General features: G+C 43.9%; 1 protein-coding gene across 4 annotated transcripts in view; it reads right to left on the bottom strand.

Annotated features, from left to right (window-relative positions):
- LOC113406632 (amyloid-beta A4 protein) overlaps positions 1-20,575 on the bottom strand; it is a 322,356-nt gene that overhangs the window by 88,742 nt on the left and 213,039 nt on the right. For all 4 annotated transcript variants that reach the window (XM_026652412.2, XM_026652414.2, XM_026652421.2 and 1 more), the window contains one exon: positions 16,940-17,073. In XM_026652412.2, coding sequence (XP_026508197.1) covers positions 16,940-17,073 — 134 coding nt within the window. The remainder of the gene's footprint in view (positions 1-16,939; positions 17,074-20,575) is intronic.

The following is a 20,575-nucleotide window of genomic DNA, read 5'->3' as shown; positions in this document are numbered from 1 at the left end:
CAGGTAGGGAAAGACTATGATGCCTTTCTAGTGAAGATAGGCTGCTGCTGCTGACAGAACTTTGGTAAAAAGCTTTGGGGTGGCAGAGAGCCCAAAGGGTAGGATGCAATACTGGTAGTGGTCCCTGTCTACCACAAAATGTAGGAATAGTTTGTGTGAGGGATGAATGGTGACATGGAAATAAATATCCTAAAGGCTGAGGGAAACAAACCAATCTCCTGGATCCAGAGAGGGAATTGCTGTTGTTAGAGTCACCATTCTGAACCACTGGGAGTGGACAAAAGTATTTAAAGTCCTGAGGTCCAGGATGAATCTCAATCCCCCTCTTTTCTTCAGGACGAGGAAGTACCAAGAATAGAACCCTATCCCGATGAAGTCTGGTGGGACAAGTTCGATTGCCCCCAGAACTAGGAGGGATTGTACCTCCTGCCATAAGAAGTCTTTGTGAGCGGTGTCCCTGAAGAGGAATGGGGGAGGAGGGTGATAAGGAGCTGAACTGGAGAAATCACCTCCAGGATCCATCCACCCAGGAAGGTAGGAAATAGGAGAGATGATCGTCCTAATGGTGGGAGGAGAATAGGTGCTATGTTGGATCAGGAGCGGGAGATAGTTCATGACCCTCAACCACTGGGTCAAAACAGGCATTTCGAAGATGTCACTGGACTGGGAGGTTGCTGAGGAGGAGGATCATTTCTTATGGCTTGTCTACACTACCAAGTTTTGTTGACAAAACTTATGTTGACACCCAAAATTCGACAAAACAAAAATCGCCAAAGGGTGTTCACACTTGCTTCCTCTGTCGAGGGATCATGTCCACATTGGGGACACCACCAGCAAGGTGAGCAATGCACCGTGGGTATGTATCCCACCGTGCAGTGTTGTGGGAATGAAGAGCTGATTGCAGCGCATCTTGGGATTGTCTCCAAGTTCTCCCACAGCCCCCTCAGCTGCCGAGAGGAGCATCCTGAGTAGCTCTGTGAGCTCTCTGTGCTGAGGAATGGCAAAGCAGCACAGCTGTCTGTCCCTCTCCCCCTGCAGCAGCAGTCTGCCTGCTGTTGTGTTCCTAGTGCAGGGCAGAACAGGACCATTCCAACGATTTGCTCTTTGTTCCCCAAACAGAGCAGCACACAGATACTTCCTGGAGCTTTGAAAGGGGAGGGGTGCATGCCTGCAGGGCAGCAGAGATCAAAACACTGAGCAGAGCAACCAGGGCAGCCATTGTGGGATACTGGCGGAAGACAGTTCGGTCGACAAAACAATCAGCAGTGTCTACACTGGCTCTTTGTTGACAATAAAGGGAGGGGAAAAGACAAAAGTGGTGGAAGTTTTTTGTCACCAAAACTGGGCGTTTTTCGCGACAAAAGTCCCATTGTAGTGTGTATGCTCTTGCTGTTTTATCACCAAAAGGCAGTTTTTGGCAACAAAACTTGCCAGTGTAGACAAGCCCTTCGGGAATCTGGGCTTCTTCCTGGGCAGTGCAACCAGTGTGTGGGTGAGATTGTTGAGCCATCTGTGACCTGGTGTATTTTCTTTTTGTTGCAAGAGCATTGATACTCAAGTGTAAAATTTAAAGAAGTCTTTGTGTTCTATAACTGTTAAAATACAAACATTGCATGTGAAAATATACAAAGTAAATATGCTCATAACAAACTCTAATAAATTCTCAGGCAGCATTTTTCTTACTTTGCCTATCTGTAAATTTAGATTATTATCAATAAAAATATTTTTTCGTGGGTTTGTATTGTGGTGAAATTGATGGTAACTGAAATTTACTGTTTAAAAAGCTAAACCTTCCAAGCCTAAACATAATGGTGGAACAAGGAGAGGTGTAGAGACCATCAAACCATTGGTTTGTGGATCGAACATTGCGTTGCATTTAGAAATGCACCTATTAACGTACAGCAGAGGTCTCAAACACACGGCCCGCAGAGTTATTTGCTGCAGCCCGCCAAGCTCCCACCCTCCGGAGTTATTTCCTCCGGCCCCAAGCTCCCCTCACCCGCTGCCCCCCCGCCAGCGTGCCTCGTCCCCGCTCCTCTGCCTACCTCCAGGCGCTTCCCGCCGCCAAACAGCTGTTTGGCAGCACTTAGCGCTTTCCAGGGGGGAGGGGGGAGGCACGGGGAGCCACGCGCTCAGGGGAGGAGGCGGAGAAGAGGTGGGGCAGGGGTGGGGATTTGGGGAAGGGGTTGGAATAGGGGCAGGGAGGGGGCGGAGTTGGGGTGAGGACTTTGGGGAAGGGGTTGGAATGGGGGTGGGGAAGGGGCAGGGCCTCATGGAAGGGGTGGAGTGGGGACAGGGGAGTGGGCTTTTGTACCTTTATATGAAAAGGTGTCTGTGGTGCGGCCCTCGGGCCAATGTACTAGTTCTCATGTGACCCTCGTGGTGATCTGAGTTTGAGATCCCTGGTGTACAGGGTGGTACAATGCATTAAGTGCACATTAAACACTTATCTCTTTAGGTCATGATTTTGGTGGCCTTAAAAACTTGCCCAGACCATACAGGCAATTTCTGTTTAGAAGACTGAATTATCATGAATGCTGCAAATTATGAGAGAACATGGAAACTACAGCATTAATTCAAGTCACTGTGCCTTTCTAAAACACCATGGTACGTGTTAAGTCTTGAGCATCAGCCTAGATTAGCAACTCTATATGATCTTTTTTTCCTTTTGTGGCTTTAAATCAGACCTTTAACATCTCTTGAATACTCCTTTTCACTCTGAATTTGCAGTTAGAAGTTTTTGAAAAGAACATTTCTTTGCCAAACAATTGATCTTTGTCCTCAAAACTAACCTTGAAATTTAAAGTCAAAGCCATTTTGCTAATCCACATGATGAAAACAAGCATTGTAGGCAATGTGATAAGGACATATTTGGCTAGACCAGGTTTCACAGCCTGTTATCATTTCCCTAAATCCTTCAGGGTACAGGAGGTGAGATTATAAAGTGACAGCTCACACAGCCTGACTGCGGAGATGAAAATTCTGGGATCCAGAGTTCAACTCTGGTGCAGTGAGAATGAATGGCTTGTGGAAAAAGTAGAATAGCATGATTATCTTTAGAAACAACATTCAGTGTAGTATTTGCACAAGCAGTATTTTAAGGGTTGGATTTTTGCAATCAGTCAAATCTAAAGTGCCCAAAGCCTCTATTTACACTAGCTGATGAGAAAAAAAATCATCTTTTTTTGCCAGCAGCCATCCATATGCATCAACTCTACAACCCAAAGAAAACTTCTATTTTTTTTAGGTCACAGGTTTAGAGAAATTATGACAATCCAACAAAAAACTGTTAGCATCTGTGTGAGAACAAACAACTGCAACAAGAAAAATCATTCTGAAGACATACATTTGAAGAAAAAGGCTGCCTCAGGACCATGAAGTTGTCTCCTATGTGCTTATAAAGATATTCTCCTTCATTGAAAGAACAAAGCTATCAAGGCCATACAGATTTATGGCACTTCAAAGACTTGGCTGTTTCATGCCGGGAAAATGACAACTTCTAGGTTGAGATTTAAGACGCAAGGCATTTCAAAGTCAAACAGTCCTCAGGGTTCAGGACACACTGCATGCTATACTTTTGGGGGGGATGGGAGGGTAAGAGGGATACGAGGAGAAAAGGGAAGAGGGAGTAACAAAAATGTTATTTATTATTAAGACAAATGCTAATCACCCAAATCCCATTATACTTTGACCAGAGGAATTTATTCTGGCTATATTTTCTAGTGCATGGAAGGCCTACCTATACAGAGGGTATATATATGCTAATTTGTATGAAATCAATCAGTACAGGTACCTATCTCAGGAAAAGGTTTTATTCAGAATGCCAAAATCACGACACCAAGGTGAATATCTGTCGAGGGCTTTCTTCCTAGATTTTGAGGTTGTGGCTTCCCTTGGTACTACCACGGGAGTAACCTCAACAATCTCCAAAGAACTGTGGCTCAGTAGCTAAGGAGGCACTGCTACTACTGAAAAAGCATTAACCAGGCTTGAGTGGAAAATGATTCCCCATATGCAGCAGGATCACACAGGCTCTGGGTGAGAGGAGGCAGTGCATCCTATGGGCTATGGTGGGGAGAATCATAGAATCTTCGGACTGGAATGGACCTCGAGAGGTCATCTAGTCCAGTCCCCAGCACTCATGGCAGGACTAAGTATTATCTAGACCGTCCCTGACACGTATTTGTCTAACCTGCTCTTAAAAATCTCCAATGATGGAGATTCCACAACCTCCCTAGGCAATTTATTCCAGAGCTTAACCACCCTGACAGTTAGAAAGTTTTTTTCTAATGTCCAACCTAAACCTCCCTTGCAACAATTTAAGCCCATTGCTTCTTGTCCTATCCTCAGATGTCAAGGAGAACAATTTTTCTCCTTCCTCCTTGTAACAACTTTTTATGTACTTGAAAACTGTTATGTCCCCCTCTCACTCTTCTCTTCTCCATACTAAAACCCAATTTTTGAAATCTTTCCCCAGAGGTCATGTTTTCTAGACCTTTAATCATTACTGTTGCTTTTCTCTAGACTTTCTCCAATTTGTTCACATCTTTCCTGAAATGTGGTGCCCAGAACTAGATACAGTACTCCAGTTGAGGCCTAATCAGCGTGGAGTAGAATGGAAGAATTACTTCTTGTGTCTTGCTTACAACACTCCTGCTAATACATCTGAGAATGCTGTTGGCTTTTTTTTGCAACAGTTACACTGTTCACTGATATTTAGCTTATGATCTACTATAGCCCCCAGACCCCTTTCTGCACTACTATTTCCTAGGCACTCATTTCCCATTTTGTATGTGTGCAATTGTTTGTTCCTTCCTACATGGAGTACTTTGCATTTGTTCTTATTGAATTTCATCCTGTTTACTTCAGATCATTTTGAATTTTAATCCTATCCTCCAAACCACTTGAAAATCCCTCCCAGCTTGGTATCGTCCACAAACTTTATAAGTTCACTCTCTATGCTATTATCTAAAATAATTTATGAAGATATTGAACAGAACTGGACCTGGAGGACCCTTCTTAATGTACTTTTCCAGCTTGACTGTGAAACACTGATAACTACTTTCCGACCAGTTATGCACCTACCCTATAGTAGTTCCATCTAAGTTGTATCTCCCTCGTTTGTTTGTGAGAAGGTCATGCGAGACAGTATTAAAGCCTTACTAAAGTCAAGATATACCATGTCTACTGCTTTCCCCCTACCCACAAGGCTTATTACCGTTAGGCACCATTAGGTTGGTTTGACATGATTTGTTCTTAACAAATCCATGCTGTTACTTGTTACCTTATTGTCTTCTAGGTGTTTGCAAACTGATTGCTTAATTATTTGCTCCAGTCTTTCTGGGTACTGACTGGTCTGTAATTCCCCACGTTGTCCTTACTTCCCTTTTTATAGATTGGCATTACAACAGAGGTTCTCAAACTGGGGGTCGGGACCCCTCAGGGAGTCGCAAGGTTATTACATGGGGGGTCGTGAGCGGTCAACCTCCACCCCAAATCCCGCTTTGCCTCCAGCATTTATAATGGTGTTAAATATAAAAAAATGTGTTTTTAATTTATAAGGGGGGGTTGCACTCAGAGGCTTGCTATGTGAAAGGGGTCACCAGTACAAAAGTTTGAGAACCACTGCATTAGAAAGCCACAACTACCACTGTGAGTGTGTGTGGGGGTCCCAACAGCGCATCATACCCTGACAGCAGCACCAGAGCCTGCCCACCAAATGTGGGGAATACAAAAAAAAAAGTCAGGCTGTGAATCATATTTGCCAACCTACCTACCCCATCGCTGGCATTGACTGCTGCTTCAGTGTGGTGCTGAATGGCCAGCAGAAGCTGGGTTTTCACACTAGTGGTGGGCAGCAGAGATGGGCCCACCAAGACTACTGCTCTGAACCTGGCTGATGAGGGAGACATGGACCATTAATGTCTGGTACAGGGAGTAGCAGCAGCCCATCTGAATTGTATGTTTTATGGGTGTCACGTGGGACACTGGAGAGTTGATGCCCTCGGAGCCACCATCTCAGGAAGGAAAGCTGTCCTATGCTATATAATATATATCTAAAAAACCCATAAAAGACCATACCAACATCTTCCCACGACACACAAAGCCTGGCCCCCCACAGCAATATCAGGGAATTAGCTTCTGAACAGCCTAAAGGCAGAACCATCCTCTGCTGGTATTCTAGAAGTTTAAGTCTCACCTCTCACATACGCAACCCAAATGTTCAAAGTTACACTGTAGGATGAATAATAGAATTCAGCACTTTGGTTTGGAACTACTTTATATTTTGTTTGCTAAATTACACTATTGCTACAGAAATAACTCAAAACCCTAAGAAAGCATTAATATTAAATTGAAGACAGTAGAGTGTTTGTTGTGCCTACCCAAAAATCTGACTTGCACGGTAAACAGGACTATGCTTGGAGATGAAACATTATTTTTAAACTGTTCCGAATCCCAACATAAACTATGATTCCTAAAATATTGCTGAATTTCAAGAAGAATAATTTGTAAAGCCTCAATATGCTTGGGGGAAAACAAACAAACATACTGCTCTCCTTTGACTAAAGTACAACAGTTGGTGCCGTCAGGCTATTTACCAACCAAACCTAAATAGATGTTTAACATACCAGGAAACAGGAAAGGAGGAGGAGGGGAGGAAGAGAGGTGCACGTGTGCATCTGTAACCAGTGGACACAGAGAAGAGAGAGAACTGGAAAGGAAGAATCCCATCAGGACAAGAAATAAGAACTAGGGCAGATTGAAATTGATGAAGTTGTGTTGAGAAAATAGTAAAAATGTTTAAATGTCATATTTGGATGGACTAATAACTGTCTTGTCAGCACAGAAGCATGGTTTTCTTGATGGTGGCTTTTTGGGTTTTTTTTGGTACTTCTGTTGGTAAAAACTAAAATATGCCACCATATTAATAATGATTTGTATTACAGTAGTGCCTAAATACCCCCAGTAGGCCTCACTGTACTAAGTGCTTTACATACTATAGTAAGGGACAGATCATATCCTGAAGAGTTTATAATCTAAGTGATAGAGACAAATGATGGGAGAAAGGAGGTAGTTCTATCTTCCAGTTACAAACGTGGAATTCAAGAGATTAAAAACCATATTTTAAAAGGTAGGTAGGTTCCTAATTCACACTAAAACCAACAGGAGTTAGGTGCCTCAATACTTTAAAAAATATGGCTCTAAGTGACTTGTCTGAGATCAAACAAAACACCAGTGGCAGACACAGGAATGGACCACGATTTCCCAAGTCTTGGTCACCATCCTAGCCATATGATCATGCTTTTTCATAGAGGAAGATCTGAGGCACAGAGCTGTGTCAAGATATTAAACAATCACAATACAAGACCCTGATCTGGCTTTACAGTGCTCCTCTGGGAGTTCCAATCAAGGAACCAACTCAGTCAGAGAGGGAAACAATTTGAGTCATAACAAATTTGAAGATTTTCACATGGCAGGAAAAGAATTTATTTTTGAGAGTTTCACAGTAAGCAAAGGGAAACCATAGATGTGCGAGAATACACTGACCTGTTGCTATCAGTCCCACTTTAAGCAAACGTGGGGTAATAAAGGCATCCAAACCAATCAAAGACTGTCACTGTCATTCTACCTGACCTGCTGGGGATAAATTATGAGCAGGAGCAGTTGAGAGACAGATGCAAAACTCTGCATGTAGTTGGAGATAGGATGAGGGAAGGCAAATAGAAATTATTTATCCTGTCAGTTTTTTTAACATTGCAAATCTTAGCCCCTCAGTTCTCACTCTTTGTGGGGAAAAAAGTCAGATGATGAGAAGAGTGCACAAGACAATGGGATACTTGAAGCATAAGTAAAAATTAATAAATTTGTTAGTCTCTAAGGTGCCACAAGTACTCCTGTTCTTTTTGCGGATACAGACTAACACGGCTGCTACTCTGAAACCTGTCATTATGCAAGGCACTGCATTTAGCCGTATGGAGTGGAAATCCATCAACTTCATGAAAAAACTCGTACAGATACAGACAGACATCATCTTCCTTTCCAAATGCAAGCAGATGGACATCATACCAAAAGGACTAAAGGTAAAAAATCCATTACAATCTACATATCACACAGACTATGCTGAGAGACTGTGTCACACACTCTCAAAGAAACTGCGAAACCACCTGATCAGCATCCTATACAACAAACAGGGAAAGATTAAGAATGAGCTCTCAAAACTGGATACTCTCATAAGAAACCAACCTTCCACACAAACTTCCTCATGGATAGACTTTACAAAAACTAGACAAGCCATTTACAAGACAAACTTTGCCTCTCTACAAAGGAAAAAGGACACTAAACTATCTAAACTGCTACATGCCACAAGGAGCCACAACAGTAGTTCCCTTAACCCACCCAGCAATATTGTTAATCTTTCCAGCTATACTCTTAGTCCAGCAGAAGAGTCTGTCCTATCTCGGGGCCTCTCCTTTTGTCCCTCCAGACCCACGAACATGATACAGTTCTGCGGTGACCTAGAATCCTACTTTCGACATCTCCGACTCAAAGAATATTTCCAACATACCTCTGAACAGCATACTAACCCACAGAATCCCCCCTACCAGCACTACAAACAAAAGGATTCTGCGTGGACTCCTCCGGATGGTCGAAACAACAGACTGGATTTCTACATAGATTGCTTCCGTCAACGTGCAAAGGCTGAAATTGTGGAAAAGCAACATCACTTGCCCCATAACCTCAGCCATGCTGAACACAACGCCATCTACAGCCTCAGAAACAACTCTGACATCATTATCAAAAAGGCTGACAAAGGAGGTGCTGTCGTCATCATGAATAAATTGGAATATGACCAAGAGGCTGCTAGACAGCTCTCTAACACCACATTCTACAGGCCATTATCCTCTGATCCCACTGAGGATTACCTAAAGAAACTACACCATCTGCTAAAAAAACTCCCTGACAAAGAGCAGGAACAAATCTGTACAGACACATGCCTAGAACCCCGACCAGGGACATTCTATTTGCTACCCAAGATCCATAAACCTGGAAATCCTGGACGTCCCATCATCTCAGGCATTGGCACCCTAACATCAGGCTTGTCTGGTTATGTGGACTCTCTCCTCAGACCCTACGCTACCAGCACTCCTAGCTATCTTCGAGATACTACTGACTTCCTGAGGAAACTACAATCCATCGGTGATCTTCCAGAAAACACCATCCTGGCCACTATGGATGTAGAAGCCCTCTACACCAATATTCCACACACAGATGGACTACAAGCTATCAGGAACAGTATCCCCGATAATGTCACAGCTAACCTGGTGGCTGAACTCTGTGACTTTGTCCTCACCCACAACTATTTCACATTTGGGGACAATATATACCTTCAAGTCAGCGGCACTGCTATGGGTACCCGCATGGCCCCACAGTATGCCAACATTTTTATGGCTGACTTAGAACAACGCTTCCTTAGCTCTCGTCCCCTAACGCCCCTACTCTACTTGCGCTACATTGATGACATCTTCATCATCTGGACCCATGGAAAAGAAGCCCTTGAGGAATTCCACCATGATTTCAATAATTTCCATCCCACCATCAACCTCAGCCTAGATCAATCCACACAAGCGGTCCATTTCCTGGACACTACTGTGTTAATAAGCGATGGTCACATAAATACCACCCTGTACCGGAAACCTACTGACCGCTACACTTACCTACATGCTTCCAGCTTCCATCCAGGACACACCACACGATCCATTGTCTACAGCCAAGCTCTAAGATATAACCGCATTTGCTCCAATCCCTCAGATAGAGACAAGCACCTACAAGATCTCTATCAAGCATTCTTAAAACTACAATACCCACCGGCTGAAGTGAAAAAACAGATTGACAGAGCCAGACGAGTACCCAGAAGTCACCTCCTACAAGACAGGGCCAACAAAGAAAATAACAGAACACCATTAGCTGTCACCTTCAGCCCCCAACTAAAACCTCTCCAGCGCATCATCAGAGATCTACAACCTATCCTGAAAGATGATCCTTCACTCTCACAGATCTTGGGAGACAGACCTGTCCTCGCTTACAGACAACCCCCCAACCTAAAGCAAATACTCACCAGCAACCACACATCACTGAACAAAAACACTGACCCTGGAACCTATCCTTGTAACAAAGCCCGATGCCAACTCTGTCCACATATCTATTCAAGTGACACCATCATAGGGCCTAATCACATCAGCCATACCATCAGGGGCTCGTTCACCTGCACATCTACCAATGTGATATATGCCATCATGTGCCAGCAATGCCCCTCTGCCATGTACATTGGCCAAACCGGACAGTCTCTACGCAAAAGAATTAATGGACACAAATCTGACATCAGGAATCATAATACTCAAAAACCAGTGGGAGAACACTTTAACCTGTCTGGCCATTCTATGACAGACCTGCGGGTGGCTATCTTAAAACAGAAAAACTTCAAAAACAGGCTCCAAAGAGACTGCTGAGCTGGAATTGATATGCAAACTAGACACAATCAACTCAGGGTTAAACAGGGATTGGGAATGGCTGAGCCATTACAAACATTGAATCTATCTCCTCTTGTAAGTACTCTCACACTTGCTTCTTATCAAACTGTCTGTACTGGGCTATCTTGATTATCACTTCAAAAGTTTTTTTTCTCTTACTTAATTGGCCTCTCAGAGTTGGTAAGACAACTCCCACCTGTTCATGCTCTCTGTATGTGTGTATATATATCTCCTCAATGTTTCACTCTATATGCATCCGAAGAAGTGGGTTGTAGCCCACGAAAGCTTATGCTCTAATAAATTTGTTAGTCTCTAAGGTGCCACAAGTACTCCTGTTCTTTTTATTAATTTTTAAGAAGTTTTTTAATATTTCAGTCTCCCTTTAAATAGTTTCCCAGCAGTATGACATTTTACTTCATTTATAAAAGTTAGCAAAAATGCTTGCTAACATGTATTTTAACAGAATTTTAATTTAAAGTTTTCTGGAGTTACAATTTCTCTGCTTTTCCTGTTAATCGATATAATTCCAAGTACTATCATTGTTTTTTAATTGCATACTCTCTCCATACTGCTTTCTGGGTGATTACACATTTGATTAGTTCTCCTATATGAACCTTTCAGCTGTGTAGAAAATATAAACATAGTTTATGCAAACGTCATTCTTAAAGGTGTGACAAAGTTCCTCCTCTACCTTGGTGGGTCCTGCACTTATTGGCGGATTTTCTTGCCTCAGAGATTCACCATGTGGGTTGGGGAACAGCCCAGAGACCTTCCCCTCTGGGAGAACCCACAGTCCAGGTCAATTGGGAGGTTTGGGGGGAACCCGGGCCCACCCTCTACTCCGGGTTCCAGCCCAGGGCCCTGTGGACTGCAGCTGTCTATAGTGCCTCCTGTATCAGCTGCATGACAGCTACAACTCCCTGGGCTACTTCCCCATGGCCTCCTCCAAACACCTTCCTTATTCTCACCACAGGACCTTCCTCCTGGTGTCTGATAACGCTTGTGCTCCTCAGTCCTCCAGCAGCACACCCTCTCACTCTCAGCTCCTTGCGCCTCTTGCTCCCAGCTCCTCACACTCCCACCACAAACTGAAGTGAGCTCCTTTTTAAAACCCAGGTGTCCTAATTAGCCTGCCTGCCTTAACTGGTTCTAGGAGGTTCCTGATTCCTCTAGTGCAGGCCCTGCTCTGGTCACTCAGGGAACAGAAAACTACTCATCCAGTGACCAGTATATTTGCCCTCTACCAGACTCCTGTACCCCACTGGTCTGGGTCTGTCACAAAGGTTAAGTCGAACACAATGAAAACTCAGACCAAGTTTTTGGGATCTATTGTGTGAGCCAAATTGTAAGGAATAATTAAGAAAAATCTCATCTCTTTATACCAGAGGTGGGCAAATTATGGCCCACGGGCCACATCTGGCCAGCAGGACACTCCTGCCCGGCCCCTGAGCTCCTGGCCTGGGAGGCTAGCCCCCATCCCCTCCCGCACTGTTCCCCCTCTCCCACAGCCTCAGCTCACTCCGCCGCCGGCGCAATGCTCTGGGCAGCAGGGCTGCGAGGTCCTGGGGCAGCGCAGCTGCAGAGCCCGGTCTGACACGGTGCTCTGAGCTGCGCGGTGGCGACGGGGGGGCAGCCCCCGGTGCTCGGGGCGGGGAAGAAAGGGGGGCGGGGGGGGGGGGGGGGGGGGGTTGGATAGAGGGCAGGGGAGTTTGGGGTGGTGGTCAGGGATGTGGATAGGGGTGGGGGCAGTCAGAGGGCAGGGAACAGGGGGATTGAATGGGGGCAGGGGTCCCGGGGGGGCAGTCAGGAATGAGAGGAGGGGTTGGATGGGGCGGCGGGAGGCAGTCAGGGGCAGGGGTTCTGGGAGCAGTCAGGGGACAGGGAGAAGGGGTGGTAGATGGAGCAGGGGTCCCGGGGGGGACGGACCATCAGGGAACAGGGGGGTTGGATGGGGCAGGAGTCCCGGGGGGGCAGATGGGGGGGGAGAGAGACGGGCCACAACCCCCTCCCCTAACCGGCCCTCCATAGAATTTCCAAAACCCGATGCGGCCCTCAGGCCAAAAAATTTGCCCGCCCCTGCTTTATACACTGCCTTTTATTTGCAAAGCAACTCTCCTTGGCTATGCAGTAATTTTAAGATACTGCTTGCAGCTGGCCACTTAAAGAATGCTGTTATTGATAGATTCTCTTTGTGTGATAGGCTATACCAGGATGTATTATAAAAGGATATATTCCATTATTGCAGCCTCACCAAGAGCTTGTTACTAATGGCATGAAGAGTTTCAGATGAGACTACTAAACTTCACCGTTGGAGTTCAGTGAATAATTTCCTCTCTACCTCTGCTTATCTACTGGAGACAAGGGGCGCTCCCATGCTAGTCAAACACAGAGCTTGAGGACAGCTTTGAATTAGGCTCTCTTATGTATTAGTACAATGGACAAATTTGCAGCACTATCAGCTTGGCCACCAAAGTAATTTTAATTAAGATGGTGATTTTTCTGAAAGGCAAACGAGATCAGTGCTTTAATGTTTTAATGGGTTTATTTCAGAATTTTCCTTTTCTTTATTTGGAAGTGATAATGTCCATCTGTTATGCTGCTGGTGAGGTATAGGTCAAATAGCCAAGAATATACCCCTCTGCCCTAATAGTTTGCTGTCATATTTGCAGTGTGTAAATTTAAGACAAAGCCTCAGGTATCAATGACTTGTCTTGTTTACCTGTAGAGTGCCAAACATAATTATAGTGCTAGACTAATAAGTAGGGTGAACTTGTTTCACTTACTTTTCATAGGTCTGAAAATTTCACTCATGCTTGTAGGTTAGTGGGTTTGCATTATGCAGGAGAAAAGGCGGTATACAGGAGAACGGAAAAAAGAAGTAAAATCCAATAGGGTAAAGGAGCAGAGAATGAAAGTTATAATGGAAAAATTACAGTACAAATAGAAGGTCTTAGTCCTGTTTTCAAGGTAGAAGGCAAGGGCTGCTCTGATGTCTAGCTGGTCTCCTCTCTAGAGGCATGAGCTTTTGGGTAAGACACTGGTAGGCGACTCTCTTGATTAATGTGATATTCCAAATAGACCTTTGGGAGGAAGCGAGAATGGGGATGCAGTGCAACCTTGTCATTTCAGAAGATGGTATATGGACAATCAGCCATGAGAACGCCAAGCTCTCCCATTTGACTAGCTGAAGTGTTGGTTATGAGGAATGAAGTCTTGAGGGAGAGGTGGAGAGAACAGGTAGCCATCAGTTCAAAGGGAGACTTCCTCTGGGCATTATAAACCAAACTGAAGTCCTATTGGGGGGACTGGGTTCTGTACAGGGAGAAACTGCATAAACCTCTGAGGAATCTAGCTGTAGTAGGGTGGCAAAGACTGTGAAGCCTTTGATGGGTGAGTGTAAAGTGGTGATAGTGGCCAAATATACTCTGATTGATCTCATAGATAGACCTTGCATTCTTAAATCCAAAAGGTAGTCCAGGATTTTGGAATGCGGAATCACTGAGGCTTGGGAAGAGTGAAGAGAAAATCAGGAATGGTAGCATTTCCACTTCTGAATGCAAGTCTTGCGACTATTAGGTAGGAGAACTAACTGGACCTTCTCTGAACAGGTTAGCTCCATGCTCAAGAACTATCTAGCAACCATGATTTCAAATTCTAGGAGGAGAGGTTGGGATGGATCAGGATTCCTGAGTTCTGTGACAGGAGATCTTTCCTAAGAGGAAGTAGAAGAGGCATTATCACAGAGAGGTAAAAGAGGTTCAAGTACCACACTCGTCTTGACCAGAACAGCACTATGAGAATAACTTGCTGTACAAGGGAGAGGATCCTTTTTCAGAGCTCTAGATCTCCTCTTCTGAAAGTTCAAAGGTCTGGGAAACACTTGTTGTTGGTTGTAATGGAGTGGCCTAGATTGCTGCGATGTGAGACCTAATAAACTGTCTCTTTGTTGCAGGAATGTAAATTCCCAGAGACTGTAAAGGCAGCTCTCGAGTCTGTCAGAGTGTGGAGGGAGAAGTCCGTATCAGAGCTGAAGAACTTGGGTCCTTCAAAGGGAAGGTCTTCAGCTGTACTCTGCATCTCCCTCAGGAGGCCAAAAGACTGGAACCAGTATACTCTCTGCATAACCGCGGTCATGGCTCGGAATCTAGATGATGTGCCTGCGAAATCTAGGGCAGCTTGGAGGAAGGTTCTGGCTATCAGCTGACCCACCTGAAATTGTTCCCTCTAGTTCTGTGGCAGATGTTCAATGAAATGAGTGAACGTGGAATATGTATAAAAGTCATATTTCACCAACAGGGCTTGGTAGTTTGCTACACAAAATTGGAGAGCTGCCCAAGAAGTAGCTTTTCCTACTCAGGAGGTCTAAACATTTGGATTCCTTATCATATGGAGAGGGTCTGGAATTGGCCTGTCTATTGCCTTTGTTAGTCTTGTCCATCATCAAGGAAATGGGGGTGGGGTGGGAAAGAAATGTTCCATTCCCTTGGCCAGAATATAGTATTTTTTATCTGCTGTCTTATATAGTGGGCAGGTATCTGTCAGACTGTGCAGAAGGCGATAACTGACTCCATTTATTGGGACAGCAACCTTTCCCTGAGAGATGATATTTAAAATGTCCACCAACGAGTGTTGAGACTCCTAGACCTCCTCTAACAGGATCTGGAGGGATTCCACTAGGCATTTCATGAGGTCTTGAAAGGCCCAAAAGTCATCAGTGTAAGCAGGTGGTAGAGGCATTACCTCCAGGCATGTGGAGGACTTAGCTGGTGGGGGTGAGTTTCCCTCCATCTGTGGCTCCTGCTGCTTCTGGGTGTTTCCTGAAGCTGAGGGGGCATAAGGTACCAGAGGGAGATCATGTGATACTGGATGGAGATTCTGTGGTACTGAAGGTCAGTCAGTTGGTGCCTGTGAACGATGCGGTACCAGCAGGTATTAGGGTCTCTTTCTATATGGAACCTTATAAAATTATTCACCAAGGTGACCCCAGGGATTCCAACAAGCTAATTGAGGGGGGGTGTAGGGGATCCCCATGAATAGTCATAGCCCCTAGCTTTAGGACGTCTGGTAGGGTCCTAAAGAGCTTCTCCAGAGTACTGCCTCAGTGGGGTGCAGTGGTAAGGTGCCGAAAAAGAACCCTGTACTGAGACATCAGAGTCTGAAGATTCGTTCCCTGGACTGAAGGGCGAGCTTCAGAGATAGGTGCCGATACTGAACGCTGGAAGTTCAGCCATCTAGGTAGTACCAAGGAAGGCGTCTGGTAGAGGGCTGTAGCAGGGGAGAGTCCAAAGCAGCCCAGGGGGCTGCTGGGAAAGCCTGTAGAAACTCTCTGGGAACAGTGTCCAGAGGCTGCAGAGACGTAGCCTGCAGTTGCTCCCTGGGAGGAGGGAGTGTTGAAGCTGGCAGACCCAGAGAAGGAAAGGAGAGCCAGAAGGTTAGGAAAGGGCTCAGAGAAACAAGGCGAGGTCCAGTGTAGAACAGACCTTGACTGCTGACTAGAGGGTCCTTGAGCCAGAACCTGAAGTAGAAGGTGGGTCTGGATTCCCCAACCAGCCACTGGGGAAGTGGCACTGGGGGGCAGTAAGTAGGAAGACTGCCTGAGCCTATTTGTGGGAAAAGACTTTCCAACCCCAGAAGGGGAAACCATTAGGTAACCTGGCTGGAGGGCCAAGTCTTAAAGAGGCCGCAGCAGCTCATGGAGCGAGAGAGGGGCTGCAGACCCAGAAAGAGAGGTGGAGGATGGCTTGCAACTGCGTGAAGGGACATTGACCTTGTGAACTATTTCCTAGAGTGACCAGGAGGAGATGCCATCCTAGTGGTGCACAACTCACCCCATCACACAAGGCTTAAACACCCGGATCTTTGTAATAACCCAAGAGGCAGTGGACCAAAGAAAGAATGAGAGAAAACAGGAAAAAAAGGAAGGGCAACTCTCTTCTTAACACAACTGTATAAGACTGAAGAAATAAAAATAACTACAAAAATAAGGGAAAAAATTCCAGAATGATAAACTAAGAGCGGAAGGAAGCTGAGAATAAATGGACATGCAATTGTTCCATCGAGTTGCAGGCAGTTGAGAAGGAACTAAGTGGCAGCATGCCCGCGCCTCCCCATATGCCCTTATTTGGAGGCATAAGGTGCTACTCTGAGCAGGTGCAGGCCTGCAGATGCTGCTTTGCATTCTCCAGTCGAGAGTTCACAGGCATGTGCGTACCCTATGATCAAGCACGCACAGGGACATATACTTGAAGAAGACGGGAACAGTTGGTCTCTTTACTCTGCTGCAGACTGGAAGAGCAGCAGGTAAAAGACACGTGAGTTTCCCCAAAATACAGGAAGTCAAGGAATTCATTAATTCTGTGACCCATCTGACAAGACACCAGCCTTAATTATGAACAACCAGTATGACTTACCTGAGACATTCTTTCACGATGCTTGGCTTCGAGTCTCTCCTTGGCTTTCTGGAAATAGGCATGCTCATTCTCATCACCAGGTGTCTCCAAGTATTTGTCAACAGCATCAGGAGTGCTGGCAGCTGTGGTGGGGACTAGGGTAGGAGTTTTATAGGAGAAAGGGGAAAAAGCACAATTTAAGTTTAGTATAAATAAAGTTCATTTGAACACAGGAACGAACATCGTTCTTTTTCCAGTAGACTGAAGTCATTCAAGTAACTTCAGTCAGGAGACTAGCTTTATAAAACTTCTATATCAAATATATATATAAAAAATTGTGGCAGAGGAAAAAGATTTCACCCTTTTTTATAACTCAGGAAAAACTCTTCCACTCAGTATGTTACTTAACAGATTATGAGCTATTGGCAAAGGAAACATGCAAAGAGCAAACACACTTGGCACTACCTAAGATACATAAACTGACAGCAGACACATTTTTCAAAACCACATGCTTTATTTATTTATAAAGATTAAAAACAAACATACAACAAAACAAACACACTTTAGAGCATCTACAGAGACCATATAAATCACAACCATACTGCAGTCCAAGGACATTCTATTCAAAATCCCTCTCACTGACATTCTGTCCTCAAAGATGTGCTTTTTTCCCCAATAACATGGATTAAAAAACCCTACCCTGTTTAGTTGATCAATGCATTGGAGGGTTAACGAGATTACTTGTTTTTTTAAAAGACACTCCTGAGAGATAATCAACCTATTCTTCCGTGATTCAGTAGCAACCATCAACTGCTAAGTAACAAGGGAAAACATTTTCTAGTAGAGATTTACTGAAAATCATGGACTCCACAACCATCTGCTATACTGCATTTTTAGGGTTATTCCATAATTTTTTATTGCACTCTACCATATTTTGAACTTTTTAAGATTTCATTTAAACAAAATGCACCTATTGCAAAGGTACAGCCATAATAACAATAGAAACAAATACAACCCTCCAGGCAAACACCAGCTGCAAAAAGTTGGACCCTTCTCTACTACATTTATATATAGTCTTTAAAGCCTGATTGGGCCTAATATTTTTCTTACTAAGTACAGTAACTCCTCGCTTAACGTTGTAGTTATGTTCCTGAAAAATGCGACTTTAAGCAAAACAATGTTAAGCAAATCCAATTTCCGCATAAGAATTAATGTAAATTGGGGGGGGGGGGGGGAGGAGGAGAGGGGTTAGGTTCCAGGAAAAAAATTTCACCAGACAAAAGACTATCTACCTATCTATCTACACATACACATACACATACACAGTATAAGTACATTGCTTTTTAAAGTAGATCAGCAAGTTGAGACAGCAGTTGCTGCCAGCAAGCTCCCTCTGTCCTGAGCCCTGTCCACCCCCTGCTCTATGGAGATTGGGTAAGCGGTGGGTAGGAGCAGGGAGGAGGGGAACACCCTGATATTACCCCTCCCCACAGCAAGCAGGAGGGTCCCGGGAGCAGCTCCAAGGCAGAGGGCAGGAGCAGCACATGGCAGTAGGGGGAGGGACAGCTGAACTGCCGGCAATTGATAGCCTGCTGGGCGGCTGCTGCACAGGGAACTTAGGGGAGTGGGGAGCTGATGGGGGGCTGCCGGTCCACCCTGCTTCCAAGCCCCCACCACTAGCTCCAACGGGCTGCTCTTCCTGCAAGCAGTGGACAAAGCAGGGGGTTGCCAAACAACGTTATAAGGGAGCATCACGCAACTTTAAACAAGTATGTTCTCTAATTGATCAGCAACGAAACGTTAACCGGGACGACTAAGTGAGGAGTTACTGTACAGACAATTTCTTTTTACTATTTTTATTTTAAACTCTCCTGTTCCTTGCCAGAAACCCCAATGTGAATGGAATGTTAAATTATACAATTACAATGCCAAAGAGTCAAGAAATGCAAAAGCTGTAATATTTTCTACTCTTGGAGTCATTATGTAATTATGATGTAATGTAAATATAGCCCTATAATTCAGTCACCTACACATATTCACCCACATGGTTAGTAGCCAACATACATTTATTAATCATAATATTTTGTACATATGTAGTGTACAATAGTTCTTAAAACAATCCTGTGAGGAAAGTAAGGCGTTATTCCCATTTTACAGATAAGGAAACAGACACAAAGGTTCACTTACTTGCCTAACATCATGTAATCGGGCAGTTTCAGAGTCAAGATTAGAACTCAGGAAAGTCCTGGCCCTTGATTCTTTGCTATGCTCATCAGACTAATCTGCCTCCAGTTGTCACACCACTAAACATAATTTTCACCCACAAACATACAACTTACATGGTTTGTGCTAGACGCCCATGCTGTTTTTATTACAAAACTTTTATAGAGTGTTTTAAATTTACAAGATGCTTTACAAATGCAAGACAAGGCAAATAATTTGTTTCAGATTAAGACATTCCTGCTATGGTACAATGTTCTCTATTGGAAAATGTATTAGCACTGATGAATTCCAACTATAATCATTTGGAACTTCAATTGAGTGAAGAGAAAACTTTTTGTGTTTTTCTTAAATCATTTCAAAAATGCAACTTTCTACCTTTGTGGTTAATGTTTGCCACAATCATATTTGATTTCCTCCATGTATTTCTCTTTGCTGAAACTACAGTTAATAAAACTTATTAAAAATGAAAAAAGTAAAATTAAAATATGTATCACAAAGAAAAGTTTTAAGTGGAAAAAAGTGATTGAATGAAATATTTGTGCAACAAATATGTATGCAAATTTAACCTTTAATTTATTGACACAAAAAAGATCACGGGCATTTGGAATAATATAAGATCAATCAAGCCATGTATACATTTAAGGACAGATTTTCAAGAGCTCTTCTCCCATGTAGTTATCTAAATAAGGAGCAGATTTTCAGAAGCGTTCAATACCCAGTTTTCAGTGGGATACTTATGATCAGATTTTCTAAAGAGCTCAGCATATTGGATGCTGAGCTGTTTTGAAAATCTGGACCCAACTGTGTGTGCTGAGCACTTAAAAAAAAAAAAAAAATCTGGCCACTAGGTGTGTACCCTAACAAAATTCACATCTGTGATTCTTCACTGATGCTACTCCATCCATGGTAGTAACTGTGGAAGTTGTAGCTAAGAGACCGATCAGACTTTTTACCAACATATCACCTAACCCTGCTCAGAACAGGTACCACTGGTGGAAAATAACGGCTATGAAGTTTGCTAGTAGAGGCACAGTCAATGTCACTGCATCAAACAAACAATGTAGATCAAACTTACAAGACTGGGGGACTGTATCCTGAAATAGAGTTACACTGAAAAAGGACATAGGTGTCACCAGGATACACAATTGAACAACTGCTCCCAGTGAGATATTGTAGCTATGAGGGATAAAGCTATCCTTGGATGTATAAGCACAGGAACATCAAGAAGGACTAAAGGGGTGGTATTACCTCTGTATATGGAATTAGTGAGATCATTACTAGTATACTTTATCCAGTTCTGGAGTCCAAAGGATGTTGAAAAATGAATAAGGTTCAGAAAAGAGCCACAAAAATGATTTGAGGTCTGGAAAATATGTCTTATAGCAAGGGACTTAAGAAGCTCAGTCTTTTTAGTTTATCCAAGAAAAAGTTAAA

The sequence above is a fragment of the Terrapene carolina genome, unplaced genomic scaffold (assembly GCF_002925995.2).
Source record: "Terrapene carolina triunguis isolate 2854851 unplaced genomic scaffold, T_m_triunguis-2.0 Scaffold33, whole genome shotgun sequence".
Taxonomy (NCBI): domain Eukaryota; kingdom Metazoa; phylum Chordata; order Testudines; family Emydidae; genus Terrapene; species Terrapene triunguis.
The sequence above is the reverse complement of the archived record's forward strand: the minus strand, read 5'-3'. Positions and strand labels throughout refer to the sequence as shown.